At 39.4% G+C, this 14,670-nt stretch overlaps 1 protein-coding gene across 2 annotated transcripts in view; it reads left to right on the top strand.

Annotated features, from left to right (window-relative positions):
* Nucleotides 1-217: 217 nt before the first annotated feature.
* nos1apa (nitric oxide synthase 1 (neuronal) adaptor protein a) overlaps nucleotides 218-14,670 on the top strand; it is a 281,657-nt gene continuing 267,204 nt past the window's right edge. For both annotated transcript variants that reach the window (XM_080431716.1, XM_080431715.1), the window contains exons 1-2: nucleotides 218-803; nucleotides 1,889-1,960. In XM_080431716.1, coding sequence (XP_080287842.1) covers nucleotides 699-803; nucleotides 1,889-1,960 — 177 coding nt within the window. In that variant the 5' untranslated portion in view covers nucleotides 218-698. The remainder of the gene's footprint in view (nucleotides 804-1,888; nucleotides 1,961-14,670) is intronic.

Below are 14,670 nucleotides of genomic sequence, written 5' to 3'. Positions count from 1 at the left end.
TACATCGTGGTATTGATACTTTTATTTACCACCACTGCTTACCGTGGGGGGGGGGCTGGTACCAAACAGATTTCCCCCCTCCTACAAACGTATGATGCGACTCAGTGTTCCAATGAAAACAGGTGGAATCCCCAGGTTTCCTCCAATCACACACTGTGTTCCCGTGGAGCCCTGTGTGGAGGGAGAGAGAGGAGGCTGGACACATAACAATGCTGGAGGGAAGTTCACCACGGAGGGGAAAGTAGGAAAACAGCGTTTATTCCTGCGCGGATCGGCCCCGCGGACCCCCTTCAAGCACGCACACACACACACACACACACACACACACACACCACTCTTTGGAGTTCTTCTACGGGGACCTCTCTGGGTTGTTAATGTAGACAGACGGCAGGTTGCAGTGGGTCGTTGCTGCTTGGAGATCAGCTGAAACAAAGTGTGCACACAGATACTAAGTTGCCACTTTGTCCGCTTTAAGACTGTTACATTGTGGTTACATTGTAGCGATCCTCCACCCGGGATACATTGTAGCCTCTCTCTCTCTCTCTGTGATGGATGACTAGCAGCAGCACTACCGAGCCATCTGGGACTGCTCTGGATCTCTTTATGTAACGGATTTTAGTTTTTGTCCATTTCCCCGACATTCTTCTTTTTTCCCCTTCATTTCCTCTTGAAGAAGGATTATTATTGTTGTTGCCACCATGCCTGGAAAAACCAAGTACAACCTGGTGGATGATGGTCATGATTTAAGGATTCCTCTGCACAACGAGGAAGCATTCCAGCATGGGATCAACTTCGAAGCCAAGGTGAATTCATTCATGTCAGCTGTGTGTGTGTGTGTGTGTGTGTGTATACTGTGTAGCAGCAAGGGACTCCCTCATTGGGGTTTCGCTTTGATTGCGTCCAAACACTAACATTTAACTTGACTAAAACTATGCCAAAACCTAACCCTAACCTCACAGAAATGATGCCTAAACCTAACCTCAAAACCCTGTCTGTCTGTCTGGGCCAAACACCGGGGAAAGAGACTCTGTCGTCCGTGTGTTGCACCGACAGACTCATTATGAAGTCAAAGTTGACTTTAGTTTTTCTCTTCGCCTGCTGTTCAGTGGTATAAAGTAACTAAGTACATTTACTCAAGTACTGTACTCAAGTACAATTTGTAGGTATGTTTTAGCTTTACTTGAGTATTTCCAATTACCCCACTACATCATCTCAGAGGCAAATATTGAGATATTTTACTCCACTACAATTACTTGAAAACTTTAGTTACTAGTTACTTTGTAGATTTAGATTATTATTACAAAACATGTATTAACCACTTCATTTTGGCCATATTTTGGATTGCGACACAATACGTTGCGCATTGTGAGCTTAATTGTAGATCTGCTATTTTCATGAGATTTTTTATACATTAGAAAACTTGAAATGGGACATTCTGCATAATGAGTACTTTTACTTTTGGTACTTTAAGTACATGTTGATGACAATACTTTTACTCAAGTGCATTTTGAATTCCGGACGTTTACTTGCAAAAGGGTATTTCTATATTACAGTATTGATACTTTTACTTAGTACATTTGAGTACTTTTTCCCCCACTGCTGCTGTTTTAGCTGACCAAAAATATGTGGCTTATATACAAGTTAGAGTAGCTACTATTTAACTCTCAGTGTGTCTGTCATTAACCGTCCACAGTGACACAAGTGTTAGTCTAAATACGACAATTTTGTGCCCGAAGAGTTTTTATTTTTTATTTTTTTTAAACTGAGACTTGACTTTGGCCGACCTTTGGCCGATGTTGAATCCATGTTTAATGAATGGTGTGTTCACTGTGTTGTGTTTTATCCATGTTTAATGAATGGTGTGTTCACTGTGTTGTGTTTTTTCCAGTACATCGGCAGCCTGGATGTGACCCGACCAAACAGCAGAGTGGAGATAGTGGCTGCTATGAGGAGGATACGGGTGAGTGGATCTATATCTGAGGCTTGTTTTTGTATCTGGATACAATTTAAGAATATCTGGATACAAGTATCTGGTTACAATTAAGAGGAGAATCCGGGTGAGTTGGTCTGGAACTGTTTGAGGCTTGTTATTGTGTCTGGTATATCTGGTCATGTTCAGAATTATATCACATCAGCATCACTGGTGGAAAGTAACTAAGTACATGTACTCAAGTACTGTACTTAAGGAACATTTTGAGGTATTTTTTACTTTGTTCAGTATTTACTATTTTCAATACTTTCACTTCTACCCCACTACATATCAGAAGAAAATATTGTACTTTTTAGAATTACTAATTATATGAAAACCTTAGTTACTAGTTACTTTGTACATTTGGATGAATACAAAACATACATTAACCACTTCAGCCCTATATACATTTTGGCCATTTGAAAATAGCAGATCTACAAGCTCACAATGCGTCGCATCTTTAATACATTTTGAACTTGTGAAATGGGACATTGTGCACAATGAGTCTGTTTACTTTTAGTCCTTTTAAGTATATTTTGATGCCGATACTTTTGTACTTTTACTCAAGTGCATTTTGAATTAGGGACTTCTACTTGTAACAGAGTATATATCTACATTGCAGTATTGATACTTTTACTGAAGTAAAAAATGTTCCATCACTGCACATCATTTAGTTGTATTGACTGACTGCACACAGTGCTGCTGGTTGCTTCAACTATTGGGTGGTCCTGCCTTAAGAGTGTTGCATACAGTATTATAAGAGAGAGAAACAAGAATGAATGTAGACTAATAGCTGTCATTTTAGACCTACAACATAGTGTTTCAATGTGTATAGCCTTAGGAGACATTCATAAGGTCTCCCTCCCATGTGCTCCTTTAGAGATGTGGCTGGTCTTTTGAAGCAGTGCACTGGACTGGAAGACATGCAGGATTTTGGCGCTTTCTTTCTCTCCCTCTCCCAATTGGTTCCCCAAAATAAAAAAAATGTCCTCCTCTTTCTGGAATAGCCCCTAAGCCACTTCTTACTTCTAACTGAAGGCTTACCTAATGTTAAAAATTAGTGTACGCCCAAAATTTTACCCAAAATTGCAAATAAGACTGCCATTAAGAATATGTGCAAGAGTTGACTTTTTGGCAACTTGACCCAGATTATGTTCCTGACACAACACACACGTAACAGACCGCATCATTTTTGATCGATATTTCTATTGTAATCGTATATGCATAATGCGACTTCTCTCAGATAACTTTAAACTTCGTAACACAAACATTTTGTGAATAGCGTATTTCCAATTTTCAATACTTTTACTTCTACTCCAATACATCTCAGAGGCAAGTATTGTACTTTTACTCCACTACAATTTATATGAAAACTTATGTTACTAGTTACTTTTTAGATTTTGATTATTTTTACAAAACATACATTATCCACTTCATCCCTATATACATGTTGACCATTTGAAAATGGCAGATCTACAAGCTCACAATGCATCGCGATGCGACACATTGTTAGCTTTGAAAACTTGTAAAATGGGACATTCTGCATAATGAGTGCTTTCTACTTTTGGTACTTTAAGTACATTTTAATACCTGTACTTTTACTCACGTACATTCTTAATTCCAGACTTTTACTTGCAACAGAGTATTTTGTGAGTACTTTTCCCACCACTGGGCTACAGCCATGCATAGATGCACACACATAGATGGGTGACAGATACTAGTCAAAGCAAAAGCTGCGCAATTATCCTATTAACCTTTTATAGAGACAGAACCCCCTGCTATAAAGCGGACCTCCCAGTGTGCTGCTATGGCAGCTGTTGTTGGCAGGAAAACTAGCTTTGGTTTGGCTCCTTTTTAGTGAGAAAACGGCCCAAAAACACAGTCTTGATTCTCTCTCAGCCACAGGTAGCCTATCGCTGTAACTGACAAGTGTCACGTTCTGATTTTAGACAGCTGTTGAACGTGATATGTATTACTTAAAAAAGCTAAAAGATTCATGATTTAAATTGAACATATTGTTATTCTTTATCATTTAGTCAAAAAGGCAGTGATAAACATATGTGAAGAGTACTATTGTTGTAGTTTCATCTGAATGAAGTTAATCAAAGAGCTACTTTGTCCAGACTAGTATATTCCTTTAGGACTTCACAGATATGTAAATACCTACTGCAGCCTTATGCCTCTAATAATAAGATATACTACCCCTGGCAGTGTTTTCTGATGCATTACGGTAGCCATTTGAAATTAGCCGATCTACAAGCTCACAATGCGCGAGCTTGTAGATCTGCTATTTTCAAACGATTTTTATACAGTTTGAAAACTTGAAATGGGACCTACTGCTTAATGAGTACTTTTACTTTTGGTACTTTAAGTATATTTTGATGCCAATACTTTTGTACTTCTACTCAAGTAAATTCTGAATACCAGACTTTTACTTGTAACAGAGTATTTATACATTGCAGTACTGCTACTTTTACTGAAGTAAAAAGTTGTGAGTACTTTTTCTACCACTGATACTGGGTATATCGTCCTCTCTCATCCTACACTCTCTAGTGTTACTCTGATCCCCTCTGGAGTGTTGTGGAGCGGGGGTTAAGGAATGCAATGCTTCCCACTGGGCCTGCTCTTTTCCAAGTTTCTCTCTCCGCCTCCCTCTTGTCTGTAGAGTCGGTTGGAGTCATGTGGGTTGCTAGGCAACTTGTTGATGAGAGAAGTATCATTGTTCATTGTGTGCTTGGAGTCACCTTTTTGTGAGCCAAGACCTGGTAAAAAAACCAATCGCATGTTAAAAAGCAGGAAAAGGCCACTAGGAGCTAAATGCAGTTCGCAGTTAACGGACAAGGTGGTTCTTTCTCTTTGTGTCTCAGTCTCTGTAACATGTTTCTCATATGCACACTTGCACAGTAGCCTGGAATCCAGACTGATTGCTACTATACGTTTAACGTTTTTTTTTTTTCTCACTTCGCTTCTCAAAGTGAGAAAAAAATAACGTAGCGAATCTGAATCAGCCTGAATTAGTGGCTTCCAGGCTACTTGCACAACTTCCCATTTTTGCAGCGTTACTGCAGAATAATGAATATTGACCCCAAAATGTTAACCCATTCAAACCGGTAAAGCATCTGCGTCATTTTAGATTTTTGCGTGGGCTATTCAAAAATAGCAGATCTACAAGCCGCGCTGCGAGCTTGTAAATCTGCTATTTTTGAACATTTTTGATAAATCTTGAAAGAACTACTGGTTTAGAAGGCATTTGTAGAACCGGCCTCAGGTCTTAATGGGATCTTTTTACAAGATGCGCTCAGTGGAGTGCAAATCTCCACCGGGAGGCATGACCTAACTCCCTCCATCTTTCAGTCTGTCTAGACTAGGGCAGTGGTTCTTAAAGGGGTCCCCAGGACATTTGTAATATACTGTAGCTTCAAAATCAGTTTAACCCTACGTCGGCTATTTGCAAATGGCCGATCCCCAAGCTGGCAACAACGCCTTGTGAAACTTGTAGATCAGCTATTTTCAAAAACCACGGGTCTAGGGAATGGGATGACAATTTTTGTTGGGTTCGCGTGTGTATGAAAATGCACAAGCCAGGTAATGGGGCTAAGGAATATTAAGGACCGTCATTACATCATTACGGTGCAACCAGAATTACAGGCTTTACGGAGACAAATCCTTAGGACACCATCGAAAGTAGTGTGGCATGCAGCTATCTGATTTATTTTCCCCTTCGGTTCTGTCTCTAAATATTGGATATGAAAGACATGGATTCCTGGGTATTCCCTGGGATTTAACTGGAGAGGAGTTTCTGAAAGAGAAAATATTTCCTAATGGAAATGACTCTCTGCTCACCCGAAACTCACCAATCACATACAGTGTAGAGTCTGCTGAGATGAGGCTCTGTAATGAAAATGGCGTTATAAATTAAATGAGCAATTATGGAAGTAGCCTACAGTAGTAGCTTATCTGCTTAACAGGAGAGGAGACCTTTACCCTGAATTAAAGGTATTATTTTCTCATTTATCTGCCTTTGCTGGGTTAATTGACTGTGGGAGGATAATGTGGTACGGGAGAGCCAAAGGAAAGGGTATCATTGCATCAGAGGAAGATCCCAGCTAGTATAATCTAGCCAGTGAAGATCAGGACTTTTAACCGTAGCTGGGCCCATTGGGCAACAGTTTTCCAGTGATAAACACATTCTCATGAGAAGTACTGACCATTTCCATTGACTTTTGGTACTGCTGTGGGACTGTTCACAATCTGTTAGATTTGCAGTACAATGATTTTTTTTTAAATTGACATTTATTGTCTGAAAACTGATGGATGGCACACATTAAGTAAAAAGCATGCACTAAATGTCTGTAATAAAAATGTCATAGTAACATCACATGGTAGCCCCCTTTTGTCTTAAGTGCAGCTGGACTAACTTGATATTTTATATTTGCTTGAATACTTTATTAACAGTTTGCAAAAAGTACAGATGTACAGTTATTCAATAATGTGAGAATGATAGAGTTTGAGGAAAGCATTGCACTTCTAGTGCAACAGTTACTCACGGAAGGACTAACTTGATTTAAATATCCTCCACTTGCTCAGCAGAACATTTAAGCAAGTGCTCATTTGACAGTTAATGGTATTTTCTATACTGTTAATAAAAAACAAACACAATTTACTTACAATCTGTCTCTTATTGTATATTTAATAGGATTTCTTATTTTTATAAGCATACAACATAGGCGTTTTCACCTTGTAGATCTTTATAATATGGTGCTGTTTTGTGATTTTTTTTTTCAAGCTCTTTTTTTTTTAACAGTGAATGTGTTTGGATCGCTGTGTTGAGGTGATGTTTCAGTTATTACATAAGAGCCACAGCTTTGTTGACATTGGATGACTAGCTGGATTAATTGGCCTACATGGATATGTGTTTCACTCTTCAAAGGTCCTCTGACATGCACACACACACACACACACACACACACACACACACACACACACACACAAACACAAACACAAACACAAACACAAACACGCATGCAAGCATGGATGCATGCATGCATGCAGTGGCTGTGTTTTCTCCTGTTTGCCCCTCATTCTCTTCTCTCCTGCTGCTTTTAATTAGTGCCAGCTAGGGTTTACTTGTGCACCAATTTGATTAACACTAATGGGGTATAGAGGCTTGGCGCCTGTCCAATTAATCCATCCTTGTTTAATAAATAGCTTCCTCACCCAAGACTCTTTGTGTTAAGTCCGATAGTGCAGGATGCACACACAGAAAGCGCTTTAAGCACTTGGTTTTGTCGGCTAGCTAGACTGCTGTTGAAGAGCAAAACAAATGGCCCCTAGGTTGTGAAATGAGGTTTAAAGGTTCTATGACATTCATTTTCTCTTTCTTTTTTTGGGGGGTTTTATGACCTCAATTACACCCAAAAAATCTGAACTTTTAACATTCAGTGGATTTTCTGTGGTCTGGGGTTTTCTGAATAATTAGGCTGAAAAGTAATCTGAGCTTGGCCCTTCGGCAGTGAGGTCACAGCCGATTAATCCCGCCCACTCTCCTCCTCGCCCCTCCCCTCACCTATCCTTTCCTTTGGGGGGGGCGGAGCAGAGGCGATGATTGACAGGCAAAATCCCTCACCAGCGACACCCGCAGGCAAAGATTTCTTTTTTCATTGCAGTTGAAAAGGCTTTAGAAATGTGAGAGAAAAACACCTGCCATGGATCAATGGAGTGGATTTTTTGTTAAAACTTTCTATACACGTTTGAAGGACCATGACAAAGACTTTTAATGTGTGGTAAAACTGAACGTCATGAAACCTTTAAGGCTTACCTGAGGACTGGGACCTATTTCACAAGCATGCAGCTGCATCATTACTATGGAGCCTCATCTACTCTGTAATTTCTCACGATAGTTACTGCTTCTTGACACAATGCATCTGCTTTCTTCAATTTACTTAACTTTGGTGAAATACCAGTGCAAGTTGGACTCGGGGACCCAAATTGGATCACACCCACACACCCAATCCCAGTCTGTCAGCACCTTGGTGAACACGTCTGACTTAAATTCCGTTTAGAACTGTTTTCTCACCACAGAAACTCTGTGGCCTCAGGGAAATGGCAGCACCGTCCGTTGAAGGGAAATTCACTCAGACAAGTCAAAAGTACTCTCACAGGAACAATAATCCAGGCTTCACATACAGAGACAGGAAGAGACAGTAATGGAGGCTCGATCCTGTCTCTTTCAACTGTACACTATGACAGTCTGTCTGGCTCGTTGTGTATCCCCAACACACACGCACACACACTAGCATGCGCGCGAGCACACGCGTTGAAAAAGATTTACCTACATATTCAAGCTTGCTGAGAAACATTTGCTATTTAACACACAGGGCTACTTTCAAGAACATTAATAATTTTTTTCTGATCTTGATTAATGTAATTCTCCTTCTCCAATTCAGTGTCAAGTGGATGGTACCTTTAGTGAAGGTCCCTTCCAATTAGAGCGGGAGAGTGGCTTTGCATTTCCCTCCCTGATTGAATTCCTGTTCACTGACCCTTACTGCCGGCAGTTGTAGTTCATTTGTCAATGGGTGCCAACTGCCAAAATCATTAATAATTGATAACAGCTGATTCTACCTTGAACTGAAATCTTTACTGGCAACAGTCAGGAGGGCTTTCTTGTTGGCAACATCACTTCGGCTTTTTGTCCTTTTCTGCAATATACAACTGAAGCAAGATCCATGCTTCTTGTGTTGCCATGTTTTATTCATGAATTTGCATGTCGTACGATTCCGGTACTAGAGGGGCCACACTCAGTGTTCACTTTTTATTCAACAACAAAACATATGGCTATCATTACTTCACTAATGTAAGTTTCAGTTTTAGGTTTCACAATTATATAATTATGAGACTTGCCAATTAATCCAAACATTTTATTCTGTTGGCAAGGTGCAGCTGCTGCACCTTGCCTTCGTCTCGTCTCCTCACATTATACAAGGATTAACAACCAGAACACTAACCCATCTCTCCACTAGCCATCAGGCTCATAGAGGAACAATACAATCACAGACATTTATGTACTATTTGACCAAAGATAGGACACTGACAAGCACCAGGTCGGGGCGGTTGGCGTAACCGTCTGGGCACCTAGACTGGTAATCTGGTGTCGCGGGTTCAACTCCCAATCCCGACGACCTTTGCCGCGTCTCTCTCCCCATTTCCTGTCAGTCTACTGTTCCTATCAATAAAGGCAGCCTATCAATAAAGGCAGAAAAAGCCCCCAAAATATATTTTAAAAAACTATATAATTTCCACCAAAGGTCATCTTTGTGATTATGTGTAATTGTGATTGCAATTAAATAATCAGGTTTATAATTTTAGAGCCCTACTAAAATGTGTTGCTAATTCCACAATACAAATGAAGCTTTCATAGATGAGAATGTTAGGCGTGCAGTGGAGGGGGGAAAAAAAGGCAAGTTACAAGAAAAGAGGATCCAACAGGCAGAAATAAGTGGAATTTTATAAGTGGTTCCCTTAACTAATACATGATGAGTCAGTGATGTCAGGATTGTACAAGACACAGAAGAGAGAGATGGGTTCACGCTCTCCTTTCAGGAGGAATATTGACTCAGTCTCTCTTCATAGCTTCTCAGTTGGGTTTCTTTAACAGCTTCCCTGCTATGTAGAGAATGATTGATTTCTAAAAGCTTTTCTTTCAAAACCTTTTGGATGGCCTTCTCAAACATCACTTTGCGCTCTGGCAAACCCTTTCTGTTTTTGTTGAGCTCGGGTAGTTGGGGATGGTGCGCTGTTCAGAAGCCTTTCTTAAGTGACAGGCTTAGAGCAGTGGTTCTCAATCTTTTTAATTTCAAGGACCGTGTACACTCTCAGAGTATACAGACCTTTTTTAAGGGTCCATTTTAATCCCCTCAAGGGAACCCTGAGTGTCCCTGGACCCTACTTTGAGAACCACTGGCTTGGAGTTTAAAAAGGTCAGATCGCAAGCTATTCTGCAGTAATGATTGCCTCCACTCAAACCGATCTCCCTCTACTTTGTCCTTGTAAAGAGTATGATAACTATTGGGAAAGCTCAAGTTACTGTAGTTTAATTTAAAAGTAATTGCTTATGCAGTTAAGTCGTGTTTATCTATTGATGTGTACTGATTACACTCTGCCCCTCTCTCTATCTGCTATTGACCAGAGATCATTGATGTAGCTGTGTGGCCAGGACGTAATTCTCATTGGAACGGTATCTTTATCTTTACACACTGGTTAATGGTTAACTAGCTTTGTCATTCTCCAGCTGCTGAGCGGATTTAAGCATGTGGGCCATTAAGACACATGGCATGTGCATGGAATGATAGAGAAATATTAGTAGTAAGAAACCAACAGAAAAACAACTGACCTGGATTTGTGTAACAGTGTCATACCTTAGCAGGGTTCCAGACTGCAATCAAAATGGTCACACATGCAACCTTTGTTTTGAGTGTGCAAGTTAACCACTAGGGTTAAGTGTAGAGCCCGACCGATACATCGGTCATTTTGGACCCCGATGCTGACATCGGACATCGGTCATTATTTCCCCCGATGTTCCGATGTATTTTTTTTTTTTTTTCATTTTTTTCGTTTTTTTTTTTCACTTACATTTTATTAAGTTTTCAAAAACAAAACGCATAAAACAAAAAAACAAACAATAGACATCACATATGTTGCCAAACATCATCTTATATAATAATAAAATAAAATAGAAGGAGGGGCACAGGTGCTGTTCAATGTTAATAAATGATAGTATATGAAAACTGTAATCTTTTTGTTTAAAAGGTTTTAGCTCGTTCAATTCTTACAACAATCATTCCGATGTTTTTGTCAATATTTTCACTGATTGTGCAATTGCTGCGCAGCTGCGGTAAAGGTGTTTATATTTATTTATGTGAAATCCACAAAGATTGCTAGTTTTTCTCAACAATCTCTCAATACTGAGAGAGATGATAATAATGATAATAATAATGAATTGCATTTATATGGCGCTTTTCTAAGTACTCAAACTTACTCAAAGCGCTTTACGACTTATCTACCACTATGCCTTCTAGAGAGACCAAGCTCAATTAATTAATAAATGATATGAATGACTCGACGCGAGGCTCGTTAATTTATGGATCATGATGCAACTGTTAGGTATATATTTTTATGGGCAATTGGGCATAGGCTACTACAATCTTCTAAGCTACTTGTATATCGCTAAAGAAATATATATTAACGTCTGTCTGAGTGAGACGTTAATTTAACATCTCCGCGCTGTTTCTGAGCGGAGGAGTGCGGCTTGGCAGACGCACGGTGAATACCAAAACTCTCGCCCCAAAACACAGTCGCCCTAAAACACAATCGCCCCGGGGAAAATCCCGCGGTATTCACAAACGTAACTTCAGTAAACTATGCCTAAACCTACCTAACCTTATTTCTAAACGTAACCACAGTAAAACTATGTTCTAACCTTATCATCAAACAAATGCAAGAACCGTCGGTCCGCGAAAAAGAATGGGGGTGAGCGTGATTTGGGGCGAGTTTCATTTACTTTCACTTTTCATCAGACACGGACAAGATGGTCAGTCAGATGAAGCCTAGGGATTCCTCTTACAACTTTGTAAAGCATTACCCTTACCTTGGGCCGTTCATTTTGCTCTCAGCAAGACTTTGTTTATAACTAAAATACAAGGACACAGTTTTGTTGTGCTCAAAGCCTCAAGCCTGTGTGACTCGACGCAAGTTGTACAATCCCATAGTTTAGAATGGATCCTATAGTCCGAAGGGACAGTTGTGGGTTTTATTGGTTGTTGTTGGTTGTCAGGGCGATTTCACAACCAATCGATGGACGGGCTCTGCATGAGCACGTCTGTTGCAGGATGCGGTGACAGCGTCATGTCAATGTAATATGAAAACTAAATCAATTGACCAAAACCAAATCCTAAATTTAGAAGTGCACTCCTTTATATCATTATGTATGAAAATGTTTTGAAAATAGTAGATCTACAAGCTCACAAAGCACTGCATAGCAACATGTTGTGACTTGTGAGCTTGTAGATCTGCTATTTTCAAATAGCCAGTGGTGGAAAAAGTACTAAAATGTTTTACTTAAGTAAAAGTATCAATACTGCAATATAGAAATACTCTGTTACGAGTAAAAGTCTGAAATTCAAAATGTACTTGAGTAAAAGTATTGGCATCAAATTTCAATCAATTTCAAGTTCTCAAATGTATAAAAATCTTTTGAAAATAGCAGATCTACAAGCTTGCAGATCAGCTAATTTCAAATGGCCCTATATAGGGCTGAAGTGGTTAATGTATGTTTTGTAATAATAATCAAAATATTCAAAGTAACTAATAACTAGTTTTCAAATACTTGTAGTGGAGTAAAAGTATAATATTTGCCTCTGAGATGTAGTGGAGTAGAAGTAAAAGTATTGGAAATTGGAAATACTCAAGTGAAATACAAATACCTCAAAATTGTACTGTAATTAAGTACAGTAATTTAGTAAATGTACTTAGTTACTTTCCACCACTGCAAATAGCCGAAGTTTAAAAAGGGCTGAAGACTTGTGGTTAATGCATGTTTAGTAATAATATTAATAATTCAAATCTACAAAGTGACTAGTAACTAAAGTTTTCAAATAATTGTATTCATGTTTATTTGTTATAATGTGATTGCATTTTATTTAAATGTTCTCAATCTTGTAGTCTTAACTTTAATGAAAAAATTAAGTTTATACGTTTTTGAAAATTATTTTTTATCTTTTTATTTAATTACAAAATATCGGTCAAAAACATCGGCAATCGGTGGTCCAGGACTCTCAAAATCGGTATCGGCATCGGACCCAAAAATCTGGCATCGGTCGGGCTCTAGTTAAGTGGTTGACTTGTTTGGTTCTCGTCGCTGAAAATAGCTGATCTACAAGATCACACTGTGTCGTGTATTGTGAGCTTGTAGATCTGCAATCTTTTGCCAAATGTTCGCCCCCACTATTGGGACACTGTGGTTCATGTGGTTAAACTTTCACACGGTCACACGAGGATCATTATGCTGTTTTGGTGCTCCTCCAGCATATACTGCGGTAGCCATTGTGAAAGTAGTACTTTTCTCTTCTTCGCTGGCTCAGTCGGTCTCTCCCTGCCTGCACTTTCATCATCAGTGTGCTGTGCTTGTATGTAGCACCGCTGAAGATGAAACGCGCCAAACAATCCTTCTATTCTTCAAAGCGCCCCCGCCGTCGGCAGTACTCAGACTGGAAGCACAATTAGTTCTAATCTAGAAGTGCTTGGTTATAATAAAGGACACGCTCTGTTTTTTTCTACCCACAAGTGAGGCAACGCCAGGCTTTAGGGCTCGTGTAGGCTCGCTGCGTTCAAGTACTGATGTCAAGTCAATTGCACTACGTACAATGCCAGGGTTTAGAGCTTATGTAGACTCTGTCTGACTACACAGTACAGAGATGGTTGGCAAGTACTGATGTCAAGTCAATTGCACTACATACAATGCCAGGGTTTAGAGCTCATGTAGGCTCTCTCTGACTCTATATAGTACACAGAGATGGTTGGCTTGTCCAACTCGCTGTCATGTCATACAACTCAATTTGTCTACTGAGGGGCAGTAAAAACACACAAGACAATTAAATATAGCCTGATAAAAAGTAAAAACAGAGTTCAAGTAAGTGCATTGCTTTTATTTGATAATTGTTTTTGTTTTAAAGTTTTGTTATGTTTTCTTTTACAATTATATAACAGCAGATGACCTACTTTGTCAGCCACTACTCATGGAATGTTCAGATTAATGTATTTTGCAAATATCAAGTCACTATCAATCTTTACATCAATGCAAAACTAGTGTAGTGAGGGTAAGACAACTGACCATCTACATGCAAGGTAATTAATATCTTGCTGTACCAAACGACAATGACCCATGTGACCAAACGTGATTGTGTGACCTAACAATCCGAGTAGGTTAGTAGCACCAGTGCTACCATTGGGAAAGTTAGTGTGGAGCCCATGAACTAGCTTGTTTGTAATGTGGTACTGAGAGGTGCTCTACTGTCTCAAATGTTGTATCTTATAGAACTCAAACAACCTTGTTGAAGTGGTTGATAATACAGTCAAGGACCAAGTAAAGAATGATTGATGATGATGATGATGATTTGAATGATGTATGAGCACTCTGCTTAATACAAATTACACATGATCCGCGCAATGAAAGTTGACCCAGTTTGTTTCTATTCTGTAATATAGCCTAATTGAATAAGCACAATAGAACTCTGCAGCCTACCAAAGGTAATGGTGCAGTTTCTGAAATAATTTTGCCACTGAAATCACAATATGCGACACTTAAAGGAACTACAACAACAAAACTGTATTGACCACGGTCCCCTCTTTTTTCTCCTCCCACACCAAATCTCTTTGCCAAAAATAGCCGATCTACAATCTCACCACGTGGCGTGTTATGACACGTTGTGATTGTAGATGGGCTATTTTCACACAATGTTTGCCTGTAAGGTTCATGTGGTAAAATTAGCAATTTAATAAAACCAGTGTTAGGTTGCTCTTTGGTATCCTTTTGAGAAGGTGCTGCAGCAACAGAGCAAACCAAACACCGCATAGTGTGACTCTTTGTTTATAACTAAAATACAAGGACACAGTTTTGTTGTGCTCAAAGCCTCAAGCCTGTGTGA

The sequence above is a fragment of the Gymnoscopelus braueri genome, assembly GCF_963280865.1.
Source record: "Gymnoscopelus braueri genome assembly, chromosome: 6".
NCBI classification, from domain to species: domain Eukaryota; kingdom Metazoa; phylum Chordata; class Actinopteri; order Myctophiformes; family Myctophidae; genus Gymnoscopelus; species Gymnoscopelus braueri.
Note: the sequence above shows the minus strand (reverse complement) of the source record. Positions and strands in the feature narration are given on the sequence as shown.